A 26162-nucleotide genomic window follows, 5' to 3' on the forward strand; every position below is an offset into this window, starting at 1 on the left:
TTTAAAAACTTGTACTAAATATAAAATGTTTGATTGTCCTTTTGCTAGCTAGCTAGATATCAGCCTGTTAGCATTGTTTGAAAATATCGTCATTCGGTATAACCAAAAGTGTCATTCGGTAAAACCGAAATTTTGGTTACACCCAATGACTTTTTAGTGACAAATTTTGTCCATCTTGTAATAAATGACAAAAGCAGTGTTCATTAATTATAAAAACCATATAATCTCACTGTTATACTTAATAAAACTCAATTATATTTTTTGACACTTTTAAAAACCTTATTCGTCAATGACGAATATGTATTTGGCATACACTTATACAAAACAACTTAGTTATTAACTTTGTTTTTAGTGCATGCACTCCCTTTGAATCAAACACATGACCTTGCTGTTTCTAGCAGTTTTAATTATAATCTCTCTTTTTAAATAAAATCAATTTTATTTAATGTGGTAAACACATTTACTTAATTTGGCATTGCTAAAACTAATGCACTAAGTAAATTTTCAGCACATATAATTGAGATTAAACACATTAACTCCAAAAAAGAGAAATTAATTAATTAAATATACCGGCCCCCAACTTGCTTGCTGTTAGAAAATGTGATCTGTCCATGAAATATCTGGCAAATAAACAAGATGTTTGAACTCTTTTGATGCCTGTCCTTAAAAACAATGCCATGTAAAATATCTTCATTACTATTCTTGGCCTCATTATTCAACAATATGCACCAAACCAGAGACTGTATAACAGTGACAGTATATATGTGAATGGAAAAATTAATAATGCTCAGAATGCTAGAATTTGTAATATGACCTAAAACGTCAGCCTTGGCCTCATGAGATAGTAAGAACATCTCATTTGACATACTACTTTTCACATACTACATTGTCTGAAAGTAGGATATTCGGGATGAGAGCGCCTTTAATGAAAAAAAAAAAATAATAAAACAATCCATCTCCTTCACAATATGCAATGTATGAATTATCAGATGGAGGGGCAGAGCCACAGGCCAGCATTTATTCCAGGGGTTATATGTATGCGTGCACTGTTCCTAATGGACGCCAGGTCTTCACTCATGATAGAGCTGGAGTGAGTGTTTTCCAACATTAATCAAAGTGAAGGGGCACACGCTTCTGGTTTGTGCCAGTCAATGCTCTGGCGAGCTAATGTGGCGCAATGATGAACAACGTTTGCGCTCAGGTTTAGCCACAAGCGTTCGCAAAGAAAAATAGACTCGACCCCTGGTCTCCAATTCACCATGGGGGTTAGTGAGCATCACATTAATCACATGCTAGCTCTGGCCTAACTCAGGGCTAACACTCCTGCTGGAGGTGTTTCTGTGAGCCACCCTCGCAAATATGAAAAATGTCAAATGTCACAAAGGTCTACAGCTTAAGACTGGAGAATTCTATTAAATTTAATTATTGTTTTTTAAATGTAAACTCTTTTAACATTCTCTGTTTAGACTCGTTTTCAAATCAGAATCTGAATCAGAAAGAGCTTTATTGCCAAGATAGGCAATCAGTTACATGAAGTGTCAACATGTTAATTTCATTAAATTAAAGGAATCTTCCACATTCAACAGCTACAGCTCAGCTCAATCGACAGCACTTGTTGTGACACACTGTTGTGTTGTGAGCCACTTGCAATGGCAGTGAATCTGCATAAACAAATACAAAATGTAAACAATGATAACAAGTGTGGAAAAATAGTTTACTAACCTTTTCTGTGTAAAGTTACATCGACCGACAGCTTAATTTCCATGACAAAATAACACCTAAAACCCTGTATAAATGACAAAAACAACTTTACAGCTCAAATAATACCCACACTCTAAAAAATGCTGGGTTAAAAACAACCCAAGTTGGGTTGAAAATGGACAAACCCAGCAATTGGGTTAAATGTTTGCCCAACCTACTGGATAGTTTTAAAGGTGCCGTAGAACGTGTTTTTAAAAGATGTAATATAAGTCTAAGGTGTCCCTTAAATGTGTCTATGAAGTTTCAGCTCAAAATACCCTATAGATTTTTTTTTTTTATTCATTTTTTTAACTGCCTATTTTGGGGCATCATTAAATATGCGCCGATTCAGGCTGCGGCCCCTTTAAATTCTTGTGCTCTCCGCCCACGGAGCTCGCGCTTGCCTTGAACAGCATAAATATATAATAATATAAATATATATAATATAACCCTCAAAATGGATCTTTACAAAGTGTTCATCATGCAGCATGTCTAATCGCGTAAGTATGGTATTTATTTGGATGTTTACATTTGATCCTGAATGAGTTTGATAGTGCTCCGTGGCTAAAGCTAACATTACACACTGTTGGTGAGATTTATAAAGAATGAAGTTGTGTTTATGAATTATACAGACTGCAAGTGTTTAAAAAATGAAAATAACGACAGTCTTGTCTCCGTGAATACAGTAAGAAACGATGGTAACTTTAACCACATTTAACAGTACATTAGCAACATGCTAACGAAACATTTAGAAAGACAATTTACAAATATCACTAAAAATATCATATCATGGTCATGTCAGTTATTATTGCTCCATCTGCCATTTTTCACTATTGTTCTTGCTTGCTTACCTAGTCTGATGATTCAGCTGTGCACAGATCCAGACGTTAATACTGGCTGCCCTTCTGTAATGCCTTGAACATGAGCTGGCATATGCAAATATTGGGGTCATACATATTAATGATCCCGACTGTTACGTAACAGTCAGTGTTATGTTGAGATTCGCCTGTTCTTCGGAGGTCGTTTAAACAAATGAGATTTATATAAGAAGGAGGAAACAATGGAGTTTGAGACTCACTGTATGTCATTTCCATGTACTGAACTCTTGTTATTTAACTATGCCAAGGTAAATTCATTTTTTAATTCTAGGGCACCTTTAACCCAACTATTGTTTAAAAATTACTGTATTGCTTGCTTAAAATGAACCCAAAGTGGTCGAAATTAATGTTTATTAATATGTTTAATAAATTAACATTTATAAATAAGTTGAATAATAATAATTAAACATAAACGTTTATTTAAATTGGTTATCGATAAACGTTCATCTTTTGATTATTATTGTTGCCTCTAGTAATTATGTGTCTAATTTTTAATTTTGGGTTCATTTTAAGCCAGCCATATAGTCATTTTTAAACAATAGTTGAGTTAAATAAAACTTGCCCAACACCTGAGTTTGTCCATTTTCAACCCAACTTGGGCTGTTTTTAACCCAGTGGTTGGGTTAAATGTTTGCCCAACGTGATGGGCAAGTTTTATTTAACTCAACTATTGTTTAAAAATTACTATATGTCTGGCTTAAAATGAACTCAAAATAGGTTGGAAATTAAAAATTAGACACATAATTATTATTTTTTTTAGAGTGCAATTTTTAACAGAAGAATTAATGTAAGTGCATTTAAAAAATGATATATCAAAAATTGGCCTGATTTAATTCCAAGTAGAAGCTTATCTCTATAACCTCAATCTTTTTTTTTTTTTTTTTTTTTTTTTTTTTTTTTGTGGTAATTAAAATTATGCCAGAAGTGCTGTCCATTGAGCTTAGCTTGTATTGAACCTGCAATATGTCATAATTATTATTGCAAGACCACCAAAGTGTGACTTCTTCATTGTCCTTAACTGTACAACATGACTTCACCACTCTCTTGTGAAGATGGTTTTGTTGTCTTTTAAAAAGTTTAATAAATGTCCTCCTCTTTTCCTGGAATTTTGGAAAGTGGCTGTAGTCCAGAAAGAAAGTTCTTTGAAAGTTAAAAGAGCTATGTGGTTTTAGAGAACAAGAAAGCAATAGCAAATTCCACAGACTGAAACGTGGAAAAGTGCCTTTTTGAAAAATACAGTTTTACACTGCAGGAAAAAAAAAATGGGTTAGTAGTGGCAGGGCATGAGAGGGTGAAGAAAAGGGGAAGAGAGAGAGAGAGAGAGAGAGAGAGAGAGAGAGAGATGGGCCTGGATTCTTTAAGCTTTAGTGGTAAGATGCAGGCTTATTCCAGTCATAATTTCCATCATGCTTTTCCTAATATCCTTACTGGCTGGTGATGGGATAAGCACATCTCACAGCATGTGTCGTTTTCACCTTAAAGCTTTCACACTGCTTACAGCGTCCATTGTGGCTGACACAATCAGCCATAGGGGCAGTCTGCTTAAAACTGCTTTTCCTCTGGTATTTTGCACGCTGTATCTCTCATTCCATTCACGAGGGATTTATGTGAAAACATCTTAGTGGTTACAAACAGCACATGCTTTCTGTTAAGACTTGGTCTAATGATTTTGTTTACTCGGGGCCAGTGCCAAAGTAAATGGCAACTGTCCAGAGATTTTTGAAATAGGCTTTATTTAAAAAAAAAAAGGAAATATTGTGACAAACACTACAAATGTGTTCTTCTAGTGAGTTTGCATAATGTGATGCAAAGTGCTATTTCAATAGCAATGAATATATGGTATTATTTAAAGGGGACCTATTATGCCCCTTTTCACAACATGTGACATAAGTCTCTGGTGTCTCCAGAATGTGTCTGCGAAGTTTCAGCTCAAAATCCCCCACAGATCATTTATTATAGCTTGTCAAATTTGCCCCTATTTGGGTGTGAGCAAAAACACGCCGTTTGTGTGTGTCCCTTTAAATGCAAATGAGCTGGCGCTTTCCAGAAGAGGGCGGAGCTTTAACAGCTCAACAACAACAAAGCTGGAGAATCTCACGCAGCCAAAATGAGGATTGTCAGTAACAGTGTTCAGCCTTACATTGTTCAAACCGGAGTCGACACTGATGGAGAGACTCAGGAAGAAGTTACAACTTTTAGACGTTTCTGAATGGTTAGTGGATAAATTTATGTAGTTGCTGTGGAGTTGATTCAACTCATCCACTAGCATGTGCCGTCATGTTCATCTTTTGTGTTGAATTGACCCTCGTTTGTGAAGCAGTCCGGCGTAAAATGACGGCATGACAACAACACTCTACTACAACAACTCTTCCTCTTCTCTAAAGCAGCACAACATGGCCCCGCCCCCTTTGTTGTGTGTTCACGAGGGCGGGGTTTATGCAAATTTTGTGGTTTTTGATGTCACCAACCCGGAAAGAAGCTTTTTGTAGTCCCTGCCAGCCATTTAAAAAGCGATTTCTGAAGAAAATATCTCCCTTTGCATTGAACTTTGAGTGTCGTAACTTTGCAGATGTTGTTTATGCTCAAACAGCAACATTACGCACTAACTAAAGTTAAAAAAGTGAAGTCATAATCAAGGACCCCTTTGACCATCTAGCATAAAAGTTACTTTTCTTCACTCATACTCATAACACGTTTGCTTATAACAGAGCTTAAGCCACAATTTAGGAAGGCGCAACACAGGCTGACATTACAATAATGAATCAAAAATGAATAGTTTGCCGATGCAGGGAGCACCATTGATCGATACTAAGGCACAACAGCTGGAGGGGAGTGAGGGTGGTGAAAGAGTGAAAGAAAAACAACAGATTTCTCTTTTCCCCCTTGAATACACACTTGCGTTCGGGTGCAAATGTGTGAGTATCTGTGTGTGTGTGTCTTTGTCATGGGTGCCAGTGCTCCTTTCATGCCCCGGGGCCATGAAACCCGCCCCATGCCCCTACCCTTCATGAACTAGCACCTGCACTGATTGGCTGCTTATCTATAGGGAGAAAGAAGAGGTAGAGAGGCAGTGATTGGAAAAGGCAGCCGGAGGATACGAGCGGGGCCCAAATGGTGTCCTCTCCTCGGAGACACAGAGGGAATCCAGGAGAGCCGTAATCCACACAGAACACACGCGGCCCAGGGACGCGGACGGAGCGGTACGATGCACACACATGTGGCGCACACACAATCAACTAAGCCTAAATAATAAGTATGCAGAAGCGAAAGCAAGGCACGAAAGCGTAACCCTGGCAGAGCCTGCTCTTAGGAAATCACTGTTTTATTTACATTGTTTTTCCAGAACAGGCTTATTTAGGAAATGGACTTTTAATGAAACGGTCCTTCAAGCGAGGCCTCGCTAATGCCGAATTCTCCAGTATTGTTAAAACGTAATGCTCCCGAGGCATCCGTGGAGAATGCTTGTCTAGATTTCATATCTGCCCTCCGACAGCCACGGAAATCATCCGACTGATTATCAAAGAGCCGTGCGTTGAGTGGCCTTTAATTGATAGCAAAAGCTCTGTAATAAATAGAGACGTTTTGCTGAGGAGCGGAGAGAAGCTGAACTGCCAGTGATTACCTGCTGGAATCAGGCCTCATCAATATCAGCCTAATTACAAAGCACTTCTGGCAGTGCGTGAAACAAATCGACTGCCGCGGCAGATTGGGCCGTGGCCACGGACGTCCACAGATATTAGGGCTTTTAGCGATGGTCTGTGGGGGGCTACCTGAGTATTGCTCCCCACACACTGCTGATAAGAAAGAATGGGGCGATTTAGATCAGTGAAGTGCTTTGCTTCTGCCAGCTCTGCTAATGCCTCCTTTGCAGGCTTATGTGGTCATGGGGCTACAGCCAGAACTTGGACCGTTTTTCTCTGTGTATTTCTATCTCATCCATCTCATGTTGTACACCTCTGTTCATCGACACGATATTTGTTACAAGCAGTGTGCGAATTCTGACCCCCCTAATGAAGGATTGATCCCCCCTGAAGGATGTTGGGGGGTCAAAGAAAGTGTTTCCTATAAATATGAAGATTGCAGCATTACATTTACAGTAGATTTGTTCATGTTACATCATATTTATAGTCATTTTCTTTTACACGTAGTTTGCAGTGTTGAGCATTATAACCAATTGCACACGTGTCTGTTGAGCTTAGGAACGCAATGTCCAATCAGAGACGTTTTGATTCGTTACCGTGCAAATTTTGGTGTCGTGAGGGTTGCACGCGCTCACTGATTCTGAATCTGACCTTCTTTCTTATCATCATAAACAACAAACTGCAGAAAAGATGCATGTAAGAGATTCATTTTGCAGTATAGACAGTTTCAGTGTATAACTCACATTATGCTGAATGAAATCGTGGACCGCTTCAGTGTTCTTTGATCGCTTGCTTAATGTAATAGCTACTGCTACTGAAATAACCAATGTTAAGTCTTTTTTTTTTTTTTTCAAACCCATAAAAAGCAATAAACAAATGCATTAATGGTTCTTTTTGTCTGTAGCCAGAATATGCGCTTTTTTCCACCAAAAAACTTTGGTTAGTTCACCCAAAAATGAAAATTCTGCCATTAATTACTCACCCTCATGTTGTTCTACACCTGTAAGGCCTTCGTTCATCTTCAGGACACAAATTAAGATATTTTTGATGAAATCCAATGGCTCAGTGAGGCCTGCATTGACAGTAAGATAATTAACACTTTCACATGCCCAGAAAGCTACTAAAGACATATTTAAAACAGTTCATGTGTCTACAGTGGTTCAACCTTAATGTTATGAAGCGACGAGAATACTTTTTGTGCGTCAAAAAATCAACAATATCTCGTGATGGGCGATTTCAAAACACTGCATCAAACTGCCAAAGTCACGTGATTTCAGTAAACGAGGCTTCGTTACATCATAAGTGTTTCAAAATATCAATAGTTCACCACTGGGGGGCGTGACTTTGGCAGTTTGATACACGCTCAGAATCACTGGTTCGAAACAAAAGATTCGTAAAGCTTCGTAGCTTCATGAATCAGTGTTTTGAAATCGCCCATCACTAGATATTGTGGAATAAAGTCTTTTTTTTTTTTTTTTTTTTTGGAGCACAAAAAGTATTCTCGTCGCTTCATATATGTGAATATATTCATAAATTCAATATGTCTTTAGTAGCTTTTTGGGCATTGAAAGTGTTAATTATCTTGCTGTCAATGCAGGCCTCACTGAGCCATTGGATTTTATCGAAAATATCTTAATTTGTGTTCTAAAGATGAAAGGAACGACATGAGGGTGAGTAATTAATGACAGAAATTTCATTTTTTGGTGAACTAACCCTTTAATAATAATCATTACAATTTCAAGAGCAATAATCAACCATAATGATTTTGTCATGATATTGCAGCTTCACCCCTATAGTGACTTCATGTTTATAGGCTATTTACCTTATGCAATGTAAATGCATGTACATGAGCAGCATTAAACAGTGGGCCTATGTGTAAATAAACATTATGCCATGTCAGATGCAGTTTCTCTTCTACTTTTGCAGTCTAAAAATGGCTTTAGTTGATGGCTGAAAAAAAATTAATTGCTAACAGTCTGTAGAATTGTGATTGATTAAAGTAAATGTTTAAATTGAGGTATTTAAATACCACACAGGTAGGCAGATTCAAGTAGATTTTAAAAACTGGCCCCTACAAAGATAAAAAATGTGTGTATATGTAAAGGCATATATGTGCACACCATGCACCCCTAAAAAAATCATTGACCCCGCTGTAGGTCATTGTATAATTCACACCCTGGTTACAAGAGCAGTAATGATAGATCAAAACACAGATCTGTCATCTTTGCGTTATGTGTGTAGGCAGTATCCCGTGTGAGCCTCTCTCAGTCTCAGATGGAACCACTTTGTAGGCCCATTCAGCCCCCCCCAACACACACACGCTGTATTGGGTTTCCAGCCTGAGACAAGTTGAAGGGTTCCTTCCCTGCTTCCCATGGATGAAAAGACCAGTGTCTTTTCCCCCCTCCCTCAACTTGTGTCTGTCTTTTTTCCCCAGGTAAGCGTCTGAGGTGGGGTCCCGGTGGCGAGTGCAGGAAGGAAGCCATTACTACACACTGCGGAGAAAGGGGCCGTGGGATGCAGCTGCCCGTCACATGGGAGGAAGAGGTTCAAGACCCCAGACAGGACGGGAGTAATACGACCCTCTGGAGTAGCTGAGACTGACCTTAGAAAAACTTCCTACCGCTTCATCTCATGAACATTTCCTGCTAATGGACTTGCCCTGCAAGGGGCACCCCCTCGTTCTGCTACCTTTAAAGGGTTAGTTCACCCAAAAAATGAAAATTACCCCATGATTTACTCACCCTCAAGCCATCCGCGGTGTATATGACTATCTACTTTCAGGCGAACACAATTGGAGATGTATTTAAACATATCCTGTCTCTTCCAAACTTTATAATGGCAATGAATGGGGGGGCGAGATTTTGAAGCAAAAAAAAAGTGCATCCATCCATCATAAAAGTACTCCACACGGCTCCAGGGGGTTAATAAAGACCTTCTCAAGCAAAGTGATGGGTTTTTGTAAATATTTAAAACTTTATTAAAGGTGCCCTAGATTCAAAAATTTAATTTACGTCGGCATAGTTGAATAACAAGAGTTCAGTACATGGAAATGACATACAGTGAGTCTCAAACTCCATTGTTTCCTCCTTCTTATATAAATCTAATTTGTTTAAACGACCTCCAAAGAACAGGCAAATCTCAATATAACACCGACTGTTACGTAACAGTCGGGATCATTAATATGTACGCCCCCAATATTTGCATATGCCAGCTCATGTTCAAGGCATTACACAAGGGCAGGACGTCTGGAGCTGCACAGCTGAATCATCAGACTAGGTAAGCAAGCAAGGACAATAGCGAAAAATGGCAGATGGAGCGATAATAACTGACATGATCCATGATAACATGATATTTTTAGTGATATTTGTAAATTGTCTTTCTAAATGTTTCATTAGCATGTTGCTAATGTACTGTTAAATGTGGTTAGTTACCATCGTTTCTTACTGTATTCATGGAGACGAGAGCCGTCGCTATTTTCATTATTAAACACTTGCAGTCTGTATAATTCATAAACACAACTTCATTCTTTATAAATCTCTCCAACAGTGTAGCATTAGCCGTTAGCCACGGAGCACAGCCTCAAACTTATTCATAAACAAACGTAAACATCCAAATAAATACTATACTCACAGGAATCGATGTATGCATGATGAACATTTTGTAAAGATCCATTTTGAGGGTTATGTTAGCTGTGTGAACTTTGTGTTTGCTGTTTAAGGCAGTCGAGAGCTCGCGGGGGCAGGGTAGCGGGAGATTTAAAGGGGCCGCACGCTTAATCGGTGCATATGTAATAATGGCTCAAAATAGGCAGTTAAAAAAATTAATTTAAAAAAAATCTATGGGGTATTTTGAGCTGAAACTTCACAGACACGTTCAGGGGACACCTTAGACTTATATTACATCTTTTGAAAAGGCACCTAGGGCATCTTTAACTATAATAACTAGCTTCCAGCAGACGGCCGTACGCATTGGTTTGCGGCGGAAGAGTGACCTCTGACCCGACGCATGATGTAATGAAGAACGCGAAAGCGCAGAAGGATAGAGCAAAACAAAACACCGGTCATGAATTAGAAGTCTAAAATGAGAATTTTTACAGAAAAATGTGAGAGGATTTCAATATAAGAGAAGAGGAGCTCGAGTTTGTTGCACAGCCCTATTTGTTTAAACCGCGAGAAGTTTCTAAATGTCTGCCAGAAGTTAGTTATTTTAGATATAAAATTTTAAATACCCATTGCTTCACTTCAGAAGGCCTTTATTACCCCCCGGAGCCTTGTGCAGTACTTTTATGATGGATGGATGCACTTTTTTTTGCTTCAAAATCACGCCCCCCATTCATTGCCATTATAAAGTTTGGAAGAGCCAGGATGTTTTTAAACATAACTCTAATTGTGTTCGTCTGAAAGAAGATAGTCGTTTACACCTTGGATGGCTTGAGGGTGAATGAATCAAGGGGTAATTGTCATTTTTGGGTGAACTATCCCTTTAAATACATCCCCAGCATAATATCCCTCATATTAATTTTGGGGATTTGTTCATAATGTTTGCGCTCCATGTTTTAATCTCTAAAGCTTTGGTGCACACAATTACAAACACTTTAAACAACAAAGTTGATTTCAGTGATGATATCGCTGAAAAGTCTCGGAGAGAAATAACGCTACCAATCAGACATAAAGAGTTGCTCTAAATGAGACAGGGATAATAAGGACCGGGAGTCTTGAGACATCTCCCTCCGCTGATGAGAGGACACCGGCTCTCCGGCTACCGCTGGGCTCGCCAACATCTGCGCAGGCAATTTAAACCCACTGTAGACTGCAAAGGTTAAACCACTAAAATCTAATATTTGCCTGGAGGGGGTCACGGCACTGCAATTACTAGGTACAATCGGCAGAGCTAATCAGCTCGCCAGGCTTGCAGGGGGCCGGGGTGGGCGAACGGGCCCATGATCAGAGTCTCTGTCCTCTCGCTGTTCTGTTTACTTATTAAACTCCATCTTGTGTTCAAGGAGCCGCGAGGCTGCCCTCAGCCCTCTGCACAGGGGGCAAATTTAGCTCCCAACACTCTCAGATATCGCCACACTTCACAAGAATGCACGTTAATCAGTAGTTTTGTTCTTTGGTCTGTGAGAGAAAAGGGATAAATCTGGCAGTTATTAACATATATAATGCTCTCCACATAAGACAATCTGCTGATGATGTAAACCTGACCCGAAAACGAGTTTCGAGATGTTTTTGTCTGAGCGTTGCGAAGTAGTCGCTGTATATGTTCTTTGATACAGTGATATCCTCTTTTGCAAAACCAAATATAGGATTAGAGCATAATGCATTATGATTGTCTAGTCTACACCCCTTTTGAATGAGGCTTGGGGAACAATTACGGGTAATTAAATATGTGCCAGTACAGAAAAAAAAGATAATTATGTCCTTTGTGTATTACACCAATTAATTACTATTATTTCTGGGAGTAAAGCCTTTAATGACTTGAGAATTTGCACATACAATGCGTGCGAGTGCGCTACAGATGTCTAACCAAGTTTCTTCTGTTCGTCTTCATGTGTTTCTGGCAGGTCACCTTTGATGTTTAAGGTTAATCACTCTCGTATCAAACCCTCGGTGAGTGAGTTTGCACTGTCCGACTGCCCAATGTTGAGTGGATCAGTTGAATCTCTGCCGCCCTGGGCTGGTGAATGAGTGACCAGGTGTTAACTCTCCCACACCTGGAGCTGTCCTAATGAGGGCTGCTGTAGAGCACCTTTGAGCCTTTTATCCTCATCTCCCTTTCTCAAAAGAGTTACAGAAGCTGTTTAGGGTATGGACAACTTTATTTCACAACAAGACAGTTCAAAGCAGTCAATTATAGTGTAGAAAAGCCACTGAACCTGCTGCACATGACCGCAACCAAACTTTTACTTGTTCTCTCACACTTACTTTTCTTATCTGGAAAAGATTTTCCAGTGCTGCATACTGATCTCTGGTTTAAGCAAAAGAGCTGTGGCATCCGTTTACAGTGATCTATTTATTGGCTTCAGGCACTAATGCCTAACCTAGGATATGTGGGTCCAATTATTAGTAATCTATTAAACCCTGAAACCTATAAATGGTTACACTGCAACCCTCTGAGCTAAAGACGGCTCAGATGCTCTATGCTCTAAATCCCTACCTGGTTAATGAGACATTGAACCCAACAGCCCCTCTTCCAAGTCCTCTGCCCCCCTTCCAGGGCCTCTGAGGATACTGTAATTCCATCTTCCTTCTTGTCCAAGAGCTGCTCAATCAATGGATGTATATAGGAAAGCACATGTCTATCCAAACCAAGGGATGCCGCTTGCACGCGTGTGTTTCGGGACAGTCGTGCGGTCTGCTGCCCCACCTGGTCTAAGCACTATTGACAAATCCATCAAGGAGGTGATGCATCAGCTCCATACAAGCCTGCTCCAAGCAGCCAAAGCTCTGACATGCTGTCACCTTGGTAACTGCTGCTGAAGTGAAATGGCCTGCTGGGATAGCTGACCTCGGTTGGCGGACCGCCATGACGCAAAGGCAGGCGTGTGGCTGGAGATGTCACCAGACCCCTGAGGACCATCGATCCCCCCCAGCATCACCACCATCCATCCTTATCCAGGCTAAATTTATTCCTCTCAAACAAGAGTGTGGCAACTTAACATTTGTGATCGGACGGCATGTGGAAGCCATGGATTTGAGTGATTAATGGAATTTCAATTAAACGCTGCAAAGCACAGAGACCCTCAAAACAAGAGACTCTGGGACAAATACAGATTACATTGTGTAATTGAGAAGCACTGAAAATGGCAATATAGCATAAACACTTCCACTCAGTGTTAATGGCTTCAAACATTTCATGAGTTGTTCAAAAATGTCTCCTAGTTTGAGTTTAATGTGAGACCAGATATTCACGACAGGGTTCAAATCTGGACTCTGAACAGGGCAAAACATGAGCCTGATGGACTTGTTCTCAAGACACTTCTTGGTTGTGTGGGCAGGAGCACTGTCTTGTTGAAAAATAACATCTGTTCATTCTCTAGAAAACAACTTTTCAATGGTGAGAATCAAGCCATTTTACAGTATTCTCCTGTACTCCACAGCATTAATTCACTTTTCACAGCAGCTGAAAAGCCTCCCAATACAATGACCTCTTCCTTCCTCTTCCATGCTTCACTGTGCTAGAGATGCATTTATTATATTATATTATATTATATTATATTATATTATATTATATTATATTATATTATATTATATTACATTAACAACCCAAGTTGGGTTGAAAATGGACAAACTCAGCGGTTGGGTTAAATGTTTGCCCAACCTGCTGGACAGTTTTATTTAACTCAACTATTATTTAAAAATGTCTATATGTCTGGATTAAAATGAACCCAAAATAGGTTGGAAACTACAACTCAGACACATAATTACTAGAGGAAACAATAATAATCAAAAGGTGAAAATTTTAATAAACAATTAAATGTTTATTGTTTAATTATTATTCATTAAACATTTAATAAATGTTAATTTCCAACTTAATTTCCAATATTTTGGGTTCATTTTAAGCAAGCAATACAGTAATTTTTAAATAATAGTTGAGTTAAATAAACTATCCAGCACGTTTGGCAAACATTTAACCCAACCACTGGGTTAAAACAACCCAATTGCTGGGTTTGTCTATTTTCAACCCAGCTTTTTTTTTTTTAGAGTGTATTATATTATATTATATTATATTATATTATATTTAAAGACACAGAGCATTAGTTGTGTGTGGATACGAGTTTCATTGTGATTCATCAGTCCACACACAACTTCCCATATTCTGCCAAAAACTTCATTCTGTCTTCTATGTTTTTATGCTTTTTAATGTGTGCATTTGCTTAAATTGTGCTAATTTCCTGACCAATTTGTGGATAAGAAATTTAAAAGCTTTAACCATTTTGGACCTTTTTTTTTTTTTTCTTTTTTTTTTTTTTTGGTATTATAAGTTCTACTATTGTTAATATTAGTACATTCTGGTGGTGATGTCTGTTTGGATGAAGTCTCCTTGCAAAACTTGTTAAAGAGCAAACAAATTTTACATTTTACAAGCAAAAAATATACTTACAACAAACCAAAATTACACTGACAGCATTTTTACAACAATCTCCAAACAATCAATCACATACAAAATGATCTCACATAATTAAATTAAAATTTAGATGTGCTTGTTGGAATATTGGATATTTAGTTACATATGATTTGTCAGTATTAAACATGTAAAACATTAGTAGATAATTAAATAACATCCACAAAATCCTACATAGATTGCTCACCACATGTAATTTTATTATAATTTTATTTTGTTTGTATGTCTCACAGATGTTATAGGCTTTATAAAATATTTTAATAGATACATTTTGTATAGGATACATTTTATGTAAATGAATAAGACAACATTGCTCAAATCTCATGTGTTAACATTTATAGGCCTATATTCAGTAGGCTATATGAATGTAATTAATTATTTATATGAGTCTAAAGTAGGCTATACCCATAATAATGTCACGTTGCATGCACACTGCGAAGTATCGTTTTAAAGGTGATTTTACCAGCACTTATTTCATTCATTCAGTCATGCAAAAACGCATGAATATAATTTGTTTTATTCTTTGTCTACGATAAACTATGAAGCAAGCGAAAGGGCTTGCTCACGAGTGGCCGGAGGCTTTCGTCAATTTACTAACGTGTTTACTATACTAAAATAACAGTGATTTTGGGAAACGTGCAGCAGAGATTAAGACAATTTAAGTACTGTAACGACCTAATGCTTCAGTTACAGACATGATCAGAGGATTTTCGATAGTCGTAGCAAACAAAAAGCAACAATTGACTTGGCTGAGACTGTAAAAAAAAAATGTACAAATTGTTTTGTGGCAACTTTATATAAAGTGTCTCACTCTCAAGAATTGTACTTGAAACTTGAAACTTGGAAGAAAAAAAAAAAAAAAAAAACTAGGCCTAATATGAAAATGTAGGCTGTCAATTATCTGTCCTATCCGCCTAATCGTAAAAAAATTCAATTTTACTAACGAAAGTAGTAGCCTTTATTAATCCTTTGTATCCAGTTCACTTGTGAAAGAGAAAACAACTTTTATCCGGATCATCTTTGTCAGTAACTGTGATATAAAGCCTCTGTAGGAAACAGCAGATGGCGCTGTTGGGCCGTGGAAGTGTTCCGCCCAGCTGCGCAGTGGACTGGAGATGTGTGTGTGTGTGTGTATGTATGTGTGTGTGTTGTTGAGCTCACAAGGATGCATGCAGTGACTTGGGGGGAAAAGGGTGGTTGTATAATCAATAAATAGGCTATATACTGTATATGGAACTTTAAAAAAAAATGCTACTGCAACAAATATACTACTACTACTAATGCTACAAGGCCTGTATGTTGAGTCCACGATTAGAGGTCACCACTGTAAGATTAATTTACTGTCACAACAGTCTTTTTAGAATAATCGAGAATAAACCAAACGTATAGATACAGAACCACATAGCTCATTCTGGCCAATGGTCAACCAAATTAAATTAAATGTCAGTAGGCTATATTAGAGTTTACAAAGCAATAAGCTACTTTTTTTTGTTGGTTTTTTTTATAAATGTAGATTCATGTCATCTAGTTATTTGTAAATAACTAAATAAATAACAATAAATATTCTTAGGCTATTTTATTATTATTAAAGGTGCTTTATTGTTCCTAAATTACTATATTCATTATTAGAAACCTTCCTGTTAGATGTCGCCAAACAGTTTGTTGAAGGTAATTTTAAGTAATTAAAATACACTCAACCCTATAGTCCACTGGCCCTTTCCCTCACCTGTCCGTCTTATTGTCTGTTCCTCAAAGCACAGAGCCTTGAACTTCTCATTCTATAGAAAGGAAACCCCACACGTCACGTCACTCGGCATACATATTTCATTAAGTTCTATTCTCGCGCTCAAGAGCGGCGGAGGGCACGCGCGGTGCCCGGCGCGCACTGCGCATATGATCCGGAGCGATCAGTTTCACCACTGGTCCGAATGGTCACGATTTTTGAACGTTGCCCTCCGTGTTATTTAGGAATAAAGCCTACTTATTTATTTACGTAGCCTATTTGTGTTGGGTTATCAAACTATAGCATTCCTTTAGCACTCAGCGCGTAAGAACTCATTAGACACCACCAGGGACCACAGTGACAGTCTGCACAATTCTCTGTCTAAACAGACTGGGATCTCAATGGCATGTACAGCAATGGGACCTACTGCTTCTTAATAATATTAAATTGATCGAATTCACATAATAACGCCAATAGAGTAATGAAGTGTAAATGTTGCAACTTAACAATAAAGACACTTACATGCGTGGCCTATTGTGGCTTGAGCATTGCGGACATGTGTCTGGATATTGTTTCACATGACTTCAGGAGGGAAGTGATGGAAATGTAATCTCTGGTTTGCAGAGGGGAGCAGCACCTGCGTCCGCTCAACATGAACGGCGTTTACAGTGTGTCTCCAGAGGGAGAGAGGGACTGGGAGTGGCTGGTCCTCCAGACAGCACAACTGGGGACTTCGAGAGAGTTCTGAGGGCCTTTACTGATGATGGCACACCGAAGAGTTAGTCCACGTACTGCATTTATGTATATACGGTGGCTGAGTTTGAGCCTGTGTGCTCTGGGTCCTATATAATACGTTTTAATTCGAATGTATTTCAAGCAAATACAGCTGTTACCTGGAAATAACCAAGCTGGTTTTTTATTATTTTTATTATTGTCATCGATAATATTTTTTTCTGCTTTAATATTTCCACACACTATTTCCCTGTGTAAGGAATATGCAAAATGGATATATGTAAATTACAACAACATGAAACGCATTACTACGCTGAATTTCTAAATCTGTGAAAGACCATTTGCGCATTCCTAACTTTTCTTCGTTCAAAGTTAAGAGGCTATTTAGAGAAGCATTTACTTCTCTTTTTTTTTAACCACTAATAATAGTCATTTCACGGGGAAAGTATAATTCTGTAATTTTATACAATTTATAAATAAAGGCAAAATGGCTAACTCAAAAAACAAGGATTCTGCCAAGATAACCAAAATGGATTTTGGATTATAACAATACAGATGTTTAAAAGATTCAACAATATCTGCTGCTTATTAATGACAATAGAACATGGATTAACAAAGGCGGTCTGGAGCATGTCTCCCCACTGAGCACAGCACGAGGGGTTAAGAGACAAAAAAGAAACATGAAAACAACAATAACAACAAAAAATCAAACTCGAATAGTCTGGCATGTTCGTCTGGAAAGAGATAAGTGCGAAAACCTCAACGATTATGAACATTAACTTTTTGAACACTGATCAAAATAAATGTTTGTTTGTTCAGTTGGACACGATGTTGATTCCATATAAAATATCCTGTTGATTGGGATATTCTCTGTGATGTTCAAATTGGAATTTCGATATCCTGTTAAGCGTTAAAAATTTAGCGTTAAAAATCTATTTACAAGTAGTCTACATTTTAGATAACTGTAGCAAAATATAGAGAAAAACCTGAATTCCCTGTGCAATTCCATACACTCCTATTATTTTCCCCTCACTGATTGTTTTCGATGTGAGTTTTGGAAAAGTTTCTGTTAGCGTGTGGCACTATATTCTGAATTTCTCGAGACTTTTATTTTTTAACTCTCTGGTCAAGTTGAAGCGTGAGATTCTTATCAAAAGTTATAGTCTATATTAGGCTACTGTTACAAATATACAAATATATCAGTGTTACTTGGAGTTCATGTTAAGAGATATAGGATATTTGACAGTGACACAATGCAGTTTCTAGTAAGATTTGGCAAGAAAGCATAAATGCAAATGAAATAAATGTTATTTGGGCTAAAACGTGGTGGTAGAAAAGATTTTAAATGTGGCTGCACGTGCACGAACACTGATCGAATATTTATGAAGGAGCAACATTATTACTACAAAACTAATCAGTTCTTTTAAAATCCAAGTAATTTTTGCGGTAAAACATTTCGGACTTAAAAAAACAAAAAGAGTTAAAAAATGAGTTTAAAAAATGTTCATAGCAGTTCTTTGCTATTTTATCAGCAGTGGATAGATCTGAGCACGTGGGACGAAAGTCATGTGACAGTAGACTATGGAGTTTAGTGCAGTTTATGTCATCTGCTTGCTGAACATATTCCAGGCCTCCCTGCAGCTTTTAAACTGTATAATGCTAAACATTTTAGTAAATTAAAATACTATATTATATATTTATGCCATGCTGCTAAAGAAAACAGGGTCAGTGGACATCAAAAATGCTGTTGAAGACAAACTCCAAAGATATTTTGTTGTTGTTTAGACATATTCCTCTAAATCTGTTTAATAAACAATAATTTAATAAACAACTCGATATTTAAATATTTATACACCAATCATACACATGAGCTGATTTTCCCCACATTTCCCCCCCTCAAAATGTTCTACATTTTAATTCTGAATTAAATTTAGAATTTAGCCTACTTCTCAGTGACAGAATTTCTTAAACTCGGGTCATACAAAATCAGTCTGAATGTCAGACTAGCACCCTTATTATTAGGGACAAAGAGAAGGGATGCATACTTCTATAACATTGATTGAATTTAGTTGCTAAGCAACTAGTGTATGGGAATTCATCCGCGAAATTTAAATCTTGTAGAGAGAGAGAGAGGGAATTGCGCGTTTTGCTGAATAGTCATCCTAAGAAAAAGTTGAAGCGATCACACTGTCGTTTTCGCCCGCTTAAGAAAACACTTCGTCCGTTTTATTTATGAGGCCTAGCTCGGGATAATTTCATCTCCAATATCTGACTTATATGAATAATGTTAGGTATAACATAAAGTCAGTTTATGACAGGTTTATACCGACTAAAGTTTACGACATGAATTATATCACAGGCCTATATTTGTTAGTTTGGCGGGCATTTGCAATCAAGCATTCTGGTTTATTTTAACAAGCAAAAGCTGGTGTTTGCGACACCCGAGAAATAATAATAACAACAGGCTAATAATTACAACAACAGGCCTAATGATAATATTCCATATTTAGGTCATCACACAGTGCATGCAGCAAGCGCGAAATTCAGAGAGAAATGGAGAAATGCTGACATTATAAAATAAATGTTATAGCTACAATTCAGCTACAAACACCTCGACTGATCGAATGCTAAAAATACAATAAAAATAAATGCATATGCCTATGCATGTCTGTAAACACGTGTTTTGGAATATTATTACAGGAATATTTGAATATTTATATAGATAGATAGATAGATAGATAGCTGTGTTTGAATTCGGCAGCTGTAAAAAAGCAGACCATAAAACACTGAATAAAAATATGTCCAATATGTATCGGGCTGATAAGTGGATTTGATAGCTGGCGTGAACGTAAAACAGGTAAAGCGCGTGACACTCTAAACACTCCACCTCCAAAAGCGATCAACTTTTCCTGGCTTTCTCTCGTGAGATTTACTGAACGTTGCTATCTCCATTCCTTGTCACAGAGACACATTTCATCCTGCTAACAAAATGGTTGTACACTGAAGTAATTTACAGAGGTGACACTTTTGCTAGTTTGCTAAATGCTAAAAATGCTAAAAGTTCTAGAAATGCTAAACTGCCGTTAATGCTCCCTATAGAGGCCTAAACGATTGCACTGACCTGTTTTTATTTATTTATTTATTTATTTGAGAAAAATGCATTGTGTGAAATGTTTATAGGACGGTTGTATTTTAAGCAAACATCGCTATTTTGTTGGCATAAAAAATAATAATGTTTTGTTTGGTTATGTCTATTCTGCATGTCATATTCAATATTCAGCAGTCATCGTTTTAAAATGCACTTGTCTAAATACTGCTCTGAGAGCATCGTAAAAAAAATTACAAACAGCTACGATTTTAGGCACAACACACAATCTTGTTTCATTCTAACAAATTTATTGTTCTCGATCATCTCTTACGGAATCACTACTGAAATTAAATTACAATCAAATCATCACATCAAAATATACCCTTATTACCTACTGTCAAAGTCAGCTCGTGTAGATTTGTGCTCTTTTTAAAAATGAGAATACAAAATGAAACAAAACAAATAGGGTCAACAACGAAAACAGGGAAAAAACATTTTACACAAGTCTGGGGGGAAATAAATAACTGTTTGGAATAGTTCGTATGTATCCCGAATAAAATATTAAAACAAAGCATTTTAATGAAAAATATTAAGTAAATAATTCCGATCAGCATCTGATCTAATGAATCTATATTGCCGGATTTACATAGTCTTGTTTATTAAAACCTACCAAAGAATACTGCTTGGAAATGGCAGCACATGAAAACATCCACAGCACCAGCTCTGGCCCACTTGGCAACGGATGTTCGCGCAGAAGATTTTCAAAGAGGTGCAGCTGCGGAATAATCAGTCTTTTCAAAAGTCATCTTTGATTTCATTTTGTCCTCAAAATCCACGTAAGATTCAGTGTCTTTACATTAAAAAAAAAAAAAAAAAAAAAACAATTTCAAAAAGATCTTGGAGATCAGAAACTGAGGGCAGTCTTTTGTTGTTTTTGTACGGATTGGAAGGCCAGAAAAAAAATCCATTCCATATTTTTGGATAATAACAAAACCATGCAGTCTTCTCTGCCAAGTTGGATGGAAGCTTCGTGGATGCCACTGTTCTTCGCATTGTTTCGGTTGAATTTCATCCCTTTGTTTGAGGTTTAATGTCCCATAACAACATACACAATTGCCTGCGTCTTTTGCCTCTCAAACAAGACATTGGTGTAACAGGGAAGGGGGGGCAAAGATTTTGTTGTTCATTTCTAATTTCTTGTATTTTTCAGTTGAAGTTAATGCGCCAAAATTACCTGGTGGAACGAACTTGTAGTTGTCACCCTCTGGTCGCCCGGTTCGCTCGGCCCAGTTAAACTTGCATCTTTTAAGTAATCTACTAAAAAATGTCCCTGAAAGAAAGAGCAGACACAACCTTTTAGGTTAAGACATTTAAGGGCCTGGAAGAAGATTAGCGGGCGGTTTAGGGTTGGGAAGGAAGAGGGGTGATTTTTTTTTTTTCTTGTGAAAAAAATATATAGTAACACATCTGCAGTCTCAATATTCCCTCACAATCACAGTATCAAAATGCTTTGCTATCTTCATGATAGTCTGTGTTTTTATCAGATTAGTCATATATAAAATATTTTTAGTCTTGTATGCTGTTCTATGTCTCACTGAACATTCGTTTGCAGTCCATGGAGGGGGGCGGTGTATCTGCACTCACATTGCCGACCTGAGAATACACATCCTCCGGCGTCTGCGGCACTCCTGGGGGCGTCATCCTTTTCTCCTTCTGTCTCCGGTTGCAAAACCAAACTCTCACCACCTCTTTCTCCAGCTGCAGGTTGTCCGCTAGGCTGGTTATCTCTTGGGCCGAAGGCTTGGGACATTTCAAGAAGTGACTCTCCAACGCACCTTTGACGCTCACTTCGATGGAGGTGCGCTTCTTGCGCTTCCTGCCCTGAGCCGCGATCTTGTCGATGCTGGTGGGACTGCCCGTGGAAGAGTCCGCTTCCTCCAGCCATTTGTTAAGCAACGGCTTCAGCTTGCACATGTTCTTAAAGCTGAGCTGGAGGGCTTCGAAGCGACAGATCGTGGTCTGCGAGAAGACGTTCCCGTAGAGAGTGCCCAACGCCAAGCCCACGTCCGCTTGCGTGAAGCCCAGCTTGATCCGGCGCTGTTTGAACTGCTTGGCAAAGTGCTCTAAGTCGTCCGACGTCGGCGTGTCCTCGTCGGAGTGCGGGTCGTGGCTGTTCACTCCGTGGTGTGCTTGCTGGTGATGTTGATGCTGGTGGTGATGGTGGTGGTGGTGGCTGCTGTGATCGAGCTCCGGGGTGTCGCCACGCACCAGCCCCGGGTGTACTAGGCTTTGGCTGCCCGGCGGACTGAGCATGCCGTTCACCGTGAAGCCGCCTGGCTGCGAGTATATGAGGGACTGCTGCTGCTGTTGGCTCCCGGTTAGCGACGGGATGTGGGCAGCGGTTGTGCTACCCCAGGCGCCCGCGTGAGTCTGGTGGGGACCTAAATGTGGGGGCCTGTGATGCAGCGCAGTCCCAGAGTGCAAATCGTCTCTCCCCGAGTTATTTTTCACGTCCTGCTGCTGTTGCGGGCTGCCTGTCATTCCAACGGGACTAGACGACCACGGCGATCCGGCTTCAGCTGCGGCAACTGCGGCAGCTGCAGCCGCCGCTGCGGCGTGAGGCAAAGACGTCACCCACTGGTGAGCGTGGCTCAGCATGTGTCCCCCGTTGCTCGCTGCCATCGCGCCCTGCATAAAATCACTTTGTACCATTTTAACCGTTGGGTCTCCTCTGTACCCACCGGACACTGAGGTTACCGCAGCACTGCCCTGCTGCATCCCACCCCCGGAGTCCGAGTGCACGATCGAGCCGGACGATAATATACTACTGCTGGGTAGATAAGGGTTGGAAGCCGCTGTGGCCATTCCGCTAACCTTATGAATATGTTCGCTGGTCACCCCCTCCCTTTTGCAGAAACTTTTTTAACGCAGGCAAATTATATCTCATGAATTATTCAAACTTTAAAAGTCTGGCTTGTGTTTTGGCAAACACCATCAACAAAAAGCAAAGAGAAAGATACTGTAGGCGAGAAGACGAAATCCGTCTCTTGAATATTTTGTGCATTCATCTATTTCGAACATATGAAAACGATAAATTCCAGTTTTATGTCAGCGTTGAAAACCCCTCGAAAGTCAAACAGTCCTTCAATCTATACTTTCTATTTAAAAAAAAAAAGAAAGACAGAAAGAAAAGAAAGATTAAAAAATCGTTTCAAAAACTTTGCCCGCAAGAAAGTTCTGGCGCTTGAAGAAGTTGCCCTTAAAAAATAATAAGTCCAAACGTATGTTCCGTTACCGAGTGGAAAAATATTAAACGTGGTTCTTCCTCAATTCTTTTGTTATTTAGCCGCAGCGATTTCACTTGCTCCGTTCCTTTATTTCTTTTCTTTTGCAGATTCTTTTATGGTGCTGTAAAGTCTGTCTCTTTGTTCTGTTTTGATGTGTTTAAACCTGCCAAACCGCTCCAGTTGAAGTACAATCCAGTATTACAGTGCAAAGCAGTGTTGCATGCCTTCTTTCTCATTCGCTTGTTCTCTCTCCTCTCCCTCCCTCTCTCTTTCTCTCGCTCTCTCTCTCTCTCTCTCTGACAGTTAGCTCCGTCCCTCCCTCAGAGCTCGAGGACACACGAGTGTTTACCCTGCGCTGCGTACATCGTCCACGTCTTTTCCCCAAATGCAAGGAAGTCGGGTGTACGGCTCTCGTTGATTGGATGGTACGGGCGAGATTGACAGCTCTAGAGAACTCGCTTCGGGCACATAGACCCCCCTTCCGGCTATTCCAATTGGTTGCTTTTGAATTTAAATAAATAAATCAAGATAAATGACTGAAAACTCTAAAGAATGCGGGAATATAATAAATCCCCATTTAAGTACAATTTCCCATAGTTTTGGCGAATTATTTTGGTGAATTATTGACAAGACCGCGTGACTGTTAGTGGTCTAATTCTCAGTGCAAAAACAAAACATAGTTCTCTTACCAAGCCTTAGGTTGAATTTAGATAAGAGTGATGAACAGTGACCTCTAACAAATACAATTGATCTTGTTTTAATTGAAATTTCGAAAGTGAAAAGCATTGAAATCGCACCGGCTAAGATTATTGACAAAATGAGTCCTAAAATATCGTTTCTCTCTCCAGCTTGTCTGTTACAATTTTTGAACTCAACCAAGCAAGATAATATAAATATATCGAACCTAATTGCATCACATTGACTACTACTACATTTCCTGAGACCTCGGCCTCTCAAGAGTTAACGAGATGACTATGCGATGCTTCCAAGCGGAAACAGAGAGTGCAAGGCAGCTAAACACAAGAAAGGGATGGGGAGAAAGTGGCAACCAAAACGAATGGAAACCGAGCATGTCTTTGGGGGATTTGCAAGAAATGTCTTCTACCAAGATCAACTAACGTTAGGCCAAATGCACTTTCAAATCTCGCGCCGAATTGTTTAGACATACCATCAGACCCCTACAACATATGGATTCACCCAGAGGTATAAATAAAAGTGCAAGTCCAAAGAAAATTTAGAGTGATTGACATACGGTCCCCCAGCTTCAGTAAACAAGAGAGGTGTCAGACTCGATCTCCTCGTTTATGAACTACAGAATAAGTATCATTAGCTACGTGCATAAAACACACATGTAAACCAATGCACCATTTTACAACAATAATCACTCCAAAAAGGTATTGTGACAGAAAAGCTCGTCTTATTTCATTTAGTAGGATTGATGCACCGGGTAGAATAACACTGAATCAGGTTTTGTAGAAAACCCAAGAGAGGACTACGTAGCTACTCCCTTCCCAGAAGATTTCATTTGGATCAGACTCAAAAACCGAGAACCTCGTGGATTTGTTTACATTGAATGGCAAAGTAGGGCCACCGCCACGGGGCTGTCTATTCATTAATTTCCAGCAGATTTTGCTCTAAATTACTGATATGCATTTCATACTGCTCGTCTCGTGCGGCCATAAGAAACGTGATAGCCAGTATGAGGAAACTCTAAGGAGTCAAAGCAGTTTCAAATGTTCAAGCCTTCAACTTTTTGAAGTTTAATGTTTTTTTTTTTTTTTTTTTTTTGTTTTTTTTTTATCTGAGAAGTAGGCTGTTTATTATTTATTTGTTTATGTAACAAGGTCCCCGTGTTCCCTGCTGGGGAGATCATTTGTTTTCTGTGCAAGTAGAGAGGGAAAAATCCCCAAGTATAACAAGAGACGAACAGTTAGTGCTGATTTTCATTTGCATAAATTTTCATATATTTTAGTGAAAATAATAGCGGTGCAGAGGAGAGCTCCGCTCAGTTGAGTCAGAGGGAAGAAAATCTTAGGAAGGACCAAAACGGAGGGAGAGAGTCGGTCAGTGATGGACGAACAATGCAGTATTTGAGACATTTTTCCAGTTATCATGGAATCTTACGGTAAGTGAAAATAAATCAGTATTCGGCGCGATTATAAAACTGGATTGTTCATACTATACTTGAACATCAATCTATCTATATAGCTACTAACCTACCTATATATATATATATATATATATATATATATATATATATATATATATATATATATATATATTTACGTGTCTGTGTGGTTGGTTGCGAAGTCCTTTTTTCCCGTGCAAAAATCAATAAGACTGTTTAGCTTTATAAATAGCGAGCAGACGGTTAAGCTGCTGTATTGTAGTGAATGTCCAGTGGAGAATGTGCAATCAATCAAATTCAAACAGAAGACCCTCGGTGGAATTCACGGTGGAGTCGCGTACAAGTGGATATCAGGTCGTTTACATAAATCGATCTTTTACTTCTGTGCCAAAGTTTGATGAAACTTGGTCTGCGGCACTGACTTATTTTGGAGCTCGTGATGGTGTGTGAATGATGGCAGGGATTTTAGTTGTTACCGAACGACTGTGAGAGACTACACAGCACATGAGGGGCAAGTGAGCAGATCATGAGCAATGGCAATGAACATATGCAAGTGTTCGGCGCAAGGTATGATTATCTAAATTAAACGAGACTGAAGCAGTTTAAATTATAAACATTTGAGGTGACTAAAATGTATGCTACATGCAGTTACAAAACAAAATTTAGATTGAATTAGAATTAAATTGCAAAAGACAAAAGATTAATATATTACAATGTAATATGCAAACAAAACGAAAAGCTCTCCCTTCGATATTTCTTGGGTTAACTTTGTGTGCCCTCCCAATCGAAGATGCCATCTCTCTCGCAGCCCCACTAAG

The 26162-nt window shown here is 38.8% G+C and overlaps 1 protein-coding gene and 1 long non-coding RNA gene across 3 annotated transcripts; one reads left to right on the forward strand and one right to left on the reverse strand.

Annotated features, from left to right (window-relative positions):
* Window positions 1-5696: 5696 nt before the first annotated feature.
* On the forward strand, window positions 5697-13467 carry LOC125273297. Its single transcript, XR_007186043.1, has 3 exons — window positions 5697-5818; window positions 8697-8959; window positions 11826-13467. It is a non-coding gene; the product is annotated as an uncharacterized LOC125273297 (long non-coding RNA).
* Window positions 13468-20215: 6748 nt separating this feature from the next.
* Window positions 20216-23848, reverse strand: pou3f3b (POU class 3 homeobox 3b). 2 transcript variants are annotated; one of them, XM_048200531.1, is made up of 2 exons: window positions 21583-23848; window positions 20216-21259 (listed from the first exon to the last, which is right to left on the reverse strand). In XM_048200531.1, the coding sequence occupies exons 1-2, from the start codon at window positions 22792-22794 to the stop codon at window positions 21146-21148; spliced, it is 1326 nt and encodes a 441-aa protein (XP_048056488.1). In that variant the 5' UTR covers window positions 22795-23848; the 3' UTR covers window positions 20216-21145. The 2 variants fall into 2 exon arrangements, with proteins under 2 accessions (XP_048056488.1, XP_048056487.1); XM_048200530.1 differs by having other exon boundaries at window positions 21574-23632.
* Window positions 23849-26162: the final 2314 nt, after the last annotated feature.

The sequence above is a fragment of the Megalobrama amblycephala genome, linkage group LG8, assembly GCF_018812025.1.
Source record: "Megalobrama amblycephala isolate DHTTF-2021 linkage group LG8, ASM1881202v1, whole genome shotgun sequence".
In the NCBI taxonomy this organism is placed as follows: Eukaryota; Metazoa; Chordata; class Actinopteri; order Cypriniformes; family Xenocyprididae; genus Megalobrama; species Megalobrama amblycephala.